Source organism: Sinocyclocheilus grahami, unplaced genomic scaffold (genome assembly GCF_001515645.1).
Source record: "Sinocyclocheilus grahami isolate Dianchi unplaced genomic scaffold, SAMN03320097.WGS_v1.1 scaffold319.1, whole genome shotgun sequence".
Lineage (NCBI taxonomy): Eukaryota > Metazoa > Chordata > Actinopteri > Cypriniformes > Cyprinidae > Sinocyclocheilus > Sinocyclocheilus grahami.
The window spans coordinates 843711-851740 of NW_015505498.1; the positions used below are offsets into that span (position 1 = coordinate 843711).

General features: G+C 37.7%; 1 protein-coding gene across 1 annotated transcript in view; it reads left to right on the forward strand.

Moving 5' to 3' along the window:
• The first annotated feature begins 2835 nt into the window (after positions 1 to 2835).
• Positions 2836 to 8030, forward strand: part of LOC107602097 (spectrin beta chain, non-erythrocytic 4-like) — a 26940-nt gene continuing 21745 nt past the window's right edge. Inside the window, 5 exon segments of the mRNA XM_016294505.1 lie at positions 2836 to 2844; positions 3625 to 3888; positions 5775 to 5996; positions 6079 to 6168; positions 7128 to 7406. Of these exon segments, the coding sequence (XP_016149991.1) occupies positions 2836 to 2844; positions 3625 to 3888; positions 5775 to 5996; positions 6079 to 6168; positions 7128 to 7406 (864 nt within the window).

The window sequence follows — 8030 nt, forward strand, 5'->3', positions numbered from 1 at the left end:
GTCGGCGAGTGTGTGTGTGTGTGTGTGTGTGTGTGTGAGAGTGTGTGTGTGTGTGTGTGTGTGTGTGTGTGTGTGTGAGTGGGAAGCAGCCGGTCTGATTCCTGTGCTCATGGGCATCATTTCCATGGTCACTGCTGCATCGCTGTACCAACCCCCTTTCCCTTCAGCCAGTCCTGACAGGGAGGATGAATTATAATGTTTGGCTGTGTTGGGGGAGGGACGCTGCATGTTTATATGTGCATGTGCATTTTAGGACTCCATGGTCTGTGTGGAGATCAGGTGGGGGAGGGGCAGTGTGTGTGGGTGTGTGTGTGTGTGTGTGTGTGTGTGTGAGTGTGTGTGTGTGTGAGGTGTACCAGTTTAGTCTGTGCTCATGCCAGCTTCTGTAGACCTGTCTGTAATACATATGGAAAAGTGTTCTCTAAAAATATATTTTGCACAAGAGCATTTGTAGAACAAACAATGAAAAACAGAAATAGAGATATAAATAGGTTTTTACATTTACCTTTCCTGTGCAAAAGATGTGGCCGTTGTGTTAGGGTGTTTGCAGGTCAATGCTATGTGGTTGGTAAGATGTTTCGAGTATTTTTTAGCGTGTTGCTATGCGATTTATAGGACATTCTGATTGGTTGCTATGTAGGAGTTACATGTCAATCTTAATAATTAAGATCAAATCCCTAATATTTTGAGCACTACCCTTGTGAAAAAGAAGTACACTTTAGCACACTTAGAGTACTTGTTATGGAAACAATATACTGAAAAAAAATACTTAAAGGGATAGTTCACCCAAAAATGAAAATTTTGTCATTGATTACTCACCCTCGTGTCGTTCCAAACCTGTAAGACATTCGTTCATCTTTGGAATTCAAATTAAGATATTTTTGATGAAATCCGAAAGCTTTCTGACCCAGCACAGACAACAACACAACTGAAATGTTTTATGGCCCAGAAACGTAGTAAGGACATCGTTAAAATAGTTCATGTGCCATCAGTGGTTCAACTCTATTTTATGAAGGTATGAGAATACTTTTTGTGTGCAAAGAAAGCAAAAATAACGACTTTATTCAACAGTTTCTTCTCTTCCGTGTCAGTCTCCGCCGCATGTTCACGAGAGTACCACGACACATGCGTGAGATGCTGCTGCTGATGCAGGAGCCGGAGTTCTGACGTAGAACGTCTATCTGTCTTAGTTCATCGTCTGTATATTCTGGTTCAAATAAGTAAGGCTGGGCAAAAAATTGCAATTCATCCTCTCTTTCGAAATCTTCAGACATGTTAACAAAGACATGTAAACATCAGACACGCTGTACATATTTTATGTACAGCGTCTGTTTTCTTCTGCTTGTAAACAAAGCGCAGTGCATATGGGTTCTACGTCAGAACTCCGGCTCCTGCATCAGCAGCAGCATCTCACGCATGTGTCGTGGTACTCTCGCGAACATGCGGTGGAGACTGACCCGGAAGAGAAGAAACTGTTGAATAAAGTTGTTATTTTTGTTTTCTTTGCACACAAAAAAGTATTCTCGTAGCTTCATAAAATTACGGCTGAAGCACTGATGTCACATGGACTATTTTAATGATGTCCTACTACCTTTCTGGGCCTTGAACGCGGTAGTTCTGTTGCTGTCTATGGGAGGGTCAGAAAGCACTCGGATTTCATCAAAAATATATGTGTTACGAAGATGAATGAAGGTCTTACTGGATCGGAACGACACGAGGGTGAGTAATTAATGACAGATTTTAAATTTTTGGGTGAACTATCCCTTTAAGTATGGAAATGTGAAACATTGTTTATGATAAATTCAAATGTTAATGAAATTTATTTTGAAACTTGTATGTCAAGTATATAAATATTTGTACAAAACATTTGTAATGAGGAATTTAGTACATTTAAAATATATTAACTTTAAACGTAATATTGAATTGTTACTTAAAATGTTACTTAAAATGAAATGTGCTTTAGTATGTAGTAGTACACATTAAAGTAAGTGTACTTTAAAGCACGACAAAAGATTATTAAAACAATGATTTAAGATGTGCTTTAAAATGTACTTTTAATTTGACTTTATTGCAAAGTGCACTTTTTCAAAGTGTACTTAAGTGTGTATTTAAGTTTTTACTCTCTTTGTAAGTATACTAAAGTGGTATTTAATTTAACTAATATTATATTACCAGCAAGTACAGTTCTTTAAAAATATACTTCTAAGAGCTGAAGTACACCACAAGTGCACATTTGATACAATTAAGCATACTTAGTTTCACAAGGGTAGTAATAGTGAACGTAGCTAATAGTGTCAATAACAGACCTAAAGGCCAAATGTACCTTCTTTAAAACTCTGCACTGTTTCTATAGTTCTAACTTTTTTATCTAAATGTGGAGGCACAGATGAGTGCCTGAGGAACAAATAGACTTCAGCAGTTTTATAATCTGTGTGTGTCTGTGATGGAGCATCTGCTCTCATCGTTAGATCAGCTTTCTCTGTCCTGAGCTGATCTGAAGTGACGCAGGTGCAGTTTTCTTTTAGGTAGGCTGGAGTCCAGACGTGGCCAACTGTACTCATGTGAATCTGAATCCGAAATCAATTAGTTGTACTCTCGTTATCGCTGTGCATTGTGGGATTGAACGAGTGCACTCGATAAAGTCCACTAAGGTTTCGGTTTCGGACACCACTAAATATGGCTGTCCCCTCAAATAGTGCCCTATTTAAGGGCAATTTTGGACACAGGGACAGTCCTCAGCACTCCTGTGATTACTGTGAGCTGATAATCATTAGTTAATCTATCAAATTTAGCCAGCGTATTTTTACAGATGTGCTTTTATTGTTAAAAGCAAAGATGGAGGATGTTGGTGTCAAATCTTTAGTTAAAGGCATATGTTTTCTATTGTAAAATTTTTTTTTTAAATACTACATGCTTGTGAAAACGAGGTGCACTTAATTGTATTTAATGTGCACTTGTAGTATATTTTTAGAAAACTGTACTTGCAGAAAATAATATAATATTAATAAAATGAAAGGCCACTTAAGTGTTTCTTAACACACTTAAGTACACTTTTAAAAAGTGCCGTTTTTAATAATGTCAAATTCCAAGTTTTACTTTAAAGTACATTTTAAATCTTTGTTTTAAAAATCTTCTGTCATTCTTTCATTTTTTTTGTCGACTAACTTGCTAAAGCACATGTAAAGATTGTACTTGATTAGAATTGTAACTATAGGGTGTTTTTTGATATTATAGTTAATATAAATACGTTTTCATTTAATTATATATAACATGCAAATAAGTGTCTGAATACATATTCACCTCACACTTAAATATATAATTATAATTACAGTATAATTTATGCATTTAGCAGACGCTTTTATCCAAAGCGACTTACAGTGCATTCAGGCTATACATTTTTTACCAGTATGTCAAATATATACTTTTAAAGTATTTCCATAATAAGCACTCTTTTAAAAAGTATTCTAAAGTGCACTTTTTATCTTTTTTTATTTAACAAGGGCAGCAGTATTTACGAATCCTACCTGGAAGCTTTCATTACTTTTGCAGTTCCATTTTATGCCACTAGTGAATCACCTCTGAATGCTGATGGTTTTCTCTGTTATCTGTTATCTGTTTTCTCAGGAGGGCCAGCGGTTAATGCAGGAGAAGCCGGAGATGAGCGCGCTGGTGAAGAAGAAGATGGAGGAGATCCGTGAGTGCTGGCAGGATCTGGAGAGCACCACCCAAGCCAAAGCCCGGCAGCTGTTCGAGGCCAACCGGGCCGACCTGCTGGTGCAGAGCTACTCCAACCTGGACCAGCGACTCGAGCAGCTTGAAGGACAGCTGGCATATGTGGACTACGGCCAGGACCTGACCACTGTCAACAAGCAGCTGAAGAAACTACAGGTCTTTACTCTTATTTCACAGACACGTATCAGCAGCTTTCACTTCTCTCGTAAGTCTCACAAGCTTAGAAACTCTTTGTGCATCAAGATGATGTTTCCTCCAGATTTGTTTTTGATCTGTCAGATTGCTGGTTTCCAATGTGCCTTTAATTTGCTCTTTATTTCTTTCCGATTCCTGTGCTGAAGACTTTTATTTTCTTTTCCACTGCTGCATTTGCTGGTAATATGAGCCTCATCACTGTCCACCGTATGAGTGTGATTCATGTCGCTGGTGTGGCTCTCCTCTCTGACAGCATGCCATGGCTCTCAGCTGATCTGAGTTCAGTTTCAGCTCTGTCCCCACATCACTCCACCCTCATCACCATCAGCGGTATTGTAGCATCTTCATTTCGCTTTCTTGATTTGCACACACCCTCTCTCTTTCTTTCAGTTTGCTTTTATGTTCTTTAAATTCCCATCAGTCTTCACCAGAATATATTTCATATGTGCATCATAGGTTGCGGTCAGTGCAGGCTGACCAGTCCTATGAAGCATCTGTGTGTGTGTGTGTGTGGGTAAGGGAGTGTGTGGTTTTTATTGTGTTATATTTCCTGTGCTTTTATACATCAGCATATTTCAAACCTTTTGCCTTCAATAGCATTTACTGTAATTAAACATTTAAGCTCTCTAAAATATTCAAATATGTTAGCTCTCTGTCTCTCCATTTAGGTATGCCGGTCAAAACTAAACATTTCAAGTAGTAATTCTAATTCTAGATTCTTTTTAAGGTTCCGTTGCATTTTTTGTAATACTCCTTTAGTTTGATGTTAACTGTGTTTAAGTCAATGAATTGCTGCTTCTCATTTCAGAATGAAAATAACAATGGTGTGTCTGTAATAATAGGTCACAGGTTTAAATCCCATTACTGTAATTACTGTATTGGTCAATTAATCTGGTACACTTCACTGTCTTAATTTATGTAACATCTGAGCCGAATGGGTTACGGCATGTGGATCTTTCTTTACACTACCGTTCAAAAGTTTGAGTTTGGTAAGATTTTTAAATGTTTTTGAAAGAAGGCTGCATTTATTTAATGAAAAATGCAGTAAAAACAGTAATATTGTGACATTTTATTACAGTTTAAAATAGCTGTTTTCTGTTTTGATCATTTAAAAAAAATGTTTTTTTCCCCTGTGATGCGAAGCTGAATTGTCAGCATCATTACTCCAGTCTTCAGTGTCACATGATCTTCAGAAATCATTTTAATATGCTGATTTGCTGCTCAAGAAACATTTATTATTATTATTATTATTATTATTAATGGTTGAAATTGAGATGTGCTATTTAATATTTTTGAAACTGTGATTTTTTTCAGGATTATTTGATGAATAGAACATTCAATAGGACAGCATTTATTTGAAATATATAAATTTTATTAATTATGAACGTCCTTTCTGTCACTTTTGATAAATGTAATGCATCCTTGCTGAATAAAAGTATTAATTTCTTTCTAAAAATCTTACAGACCCCAAAATTTTGAATGGTAGTGTATGTCCTGGTACCTTCTGTAATTTGACTGTAATTTGGAATTTTCAAGGACTTAAGCTTTTTACAAGCACATTTTAATATTAATGAGCTAATGAGTTTTCTTTGGAAGTTTGAAAAGTTTATGATGATGTCATAACTCACTTCCTGACTCCTTTGGTCTTTCTGGTGTTCTTCCTCTCCTCTTTCTGTCGTCATTTTTAACTGTGCTCCACTGTGCTGAACTGTGTATTTCTCCATCCCTCTCTCTTTGACGTCCACTTCGTTCTCCTTTGCATCTTTCCTGTTATACATTTCAACCGATCTCTTCATTGATGTTCTTTTGCACATTCATCATGTTCACTCCACTTCCACCTCTAACAGACGATGGAGTGTCAGATGGAGGAGTGGTATAAAGAGGTTGGAGAGCTGCAGGCCCATGCGGCCTCCATCCCTCAGCAGGGGCAGGTGGAAAAGGTCTCCGAGAAACAAGCCGGTGTGGAAACGCGAATTGTACGACTGATTGAGCCTCTGAAAGAGAGACGTCGTATCCTGCTGGCCTCTAAAGAAGTGCACCAAGTGGGCCGTGACCTTGAGGATGAAATTGTGAGTTTAACAACCTCATTATAACCATTACCTTTAATATATTTTGAAATGTGCCACATGTTGTGAATGTGTTTGTGCGCAGCTGTGGATACAAGAGCATCTTCCAGTGGCCACTTCTCAGGAATATGGGACAAGTTTGCAAGCTGTACAGCAACTCATGAAGAAGAATCAAGTAAGACAGCGTCAAAAAAAACTCTATATCCTGTGGAGAACAGTTTAGACCAGCATAAATGTTAAAGGGATAGTTCACCCAAAAATAAAAATTTTGTCATCATTTACTCACCCTCATGTCTTTCCAAACCTGTATGAGTTTCTTTCTTATGTTGAACATAAAAGAAGATATTTTGAAGAATGCTGGTAATCAATGGTCCCCATTGACTTCCATAGTATTTTTTTCCCTACTATAGAAGTCAATGGGGACCAACAACAGTTTGGTTCTTCAAAATATCTTCTTTTGTGTTCAACATAAGATAGAAACTTATCCAGGTTTGGAATGACATGATGTTAAGAACATGATGACAACATTTTCATTTTTGGGTGAACTATTCCTTTAATGCTGGTCTAGTTGGTTGATTAAGGCTAGAATATACTACAAGATTTTAGCCCTGATTTTCAGTCTGGACACACTGATGCTAGTTGTGGACAATCAGAGCCAGTCAGCAGATTTTGGACCGTCGGAATTGGCAGATTTCACAGAAGATCGCATAGTGTATGATGTGCACAGACAATTTTAGAATACATTGTTTTCATTTGTCATGCGTCTTCAAGCAATGAAGTGCACGTTTCTGTTTGAGTTTACTGTGTCCATAGCAACTTGAAAGTCTGGTAGTGTGTGATGCTTGGTCGTTTACAGCAGGGGTTGTCAAAGTGGGGTTATAATTTTAGGTCTGTATGATTTCCGCAATGTGGAAAACATGGACGGAACACACCTGATTCAGGCCATCGGCTCATTAGTAGAGACTCCAAGACCTGAAATTGGTGTGTCAGAGAAAGGAGATATGCAAAATGTGCAGTGTTGGGGTGCCTCCAGGACCAGGGTTGGGAACTATGCCACATTATTCTTGTGCTCAACCGAAACGTATAGAGATATGGATATCGCTGACTGTGTTTCTCATGGTCATCTCCTCTCAGAGTCTGCAGAGGGAGCTTCAAGGTCATCGTGGACGTGTGGAGGATGTTCTGGAGAGAGCAGGTGTGATCGCGTCCATCCGCAGTCCAGAAGCAGACAGCATCAGGGCTGGCATGGAGCAGCTCCATCAGCTGTGGGAGGCACTGTGGACCGAGACCGAGCACCGGCAGCTCCGGCTGGATGTCATGTACCAGGCGCAGCAGTACTACTTTGATGCGGGAGAGGTGGAGGCCTGGCTCAGCGAGCAGGAACTGCACATGATGAATGAGGAGACGGGAAAGGTAGGAGAGGAAATCAGAGAGGCCATGTGGGGATGGGAAACACCAAATAGCCATTCTGGGGTGCTGTTTCTATAGGTCTTAGATAAAATATTATTTAAATTAAATAGTATCAAATAAAGTCATTAATCATTTTAATAAACAAAACATTATACTGTATACTGTACACACATATATATATATATATATATACTGTATATGTGTGTGTGTATATATTATTTGACCCTCTAACTCTAGCACTCTCTATTCTATTTCTATTCTTTAAAAAAACTCAATTTTGCACTCTATTCATTTACTAACTGCTAGTTTTCTTTCAAAAAAAACTAGCTTCTCTAATCTTTTTGCATTTTTTTTTGTATTCTATTTGTTTTCTTTTTATTTATTATGCAATTAACAAAAAAAAGCCTCTAACACTAGCTTGCTCTATTCTTTTTATATTCTATCTGTTTTCTTTTTATTTATTATATAATAAAAAAAACTTGCTACGTGTACTGCGTTAAGGTAACTGAGACTTGTTATAGCACTTGCATATCATTGCTCTCTTGTTGGTTTTGATTGCTTCCATTGTCATTTGGATAAAAGCATCTGCTAAATGACTAAATGTGTATATACACATACACACATTAT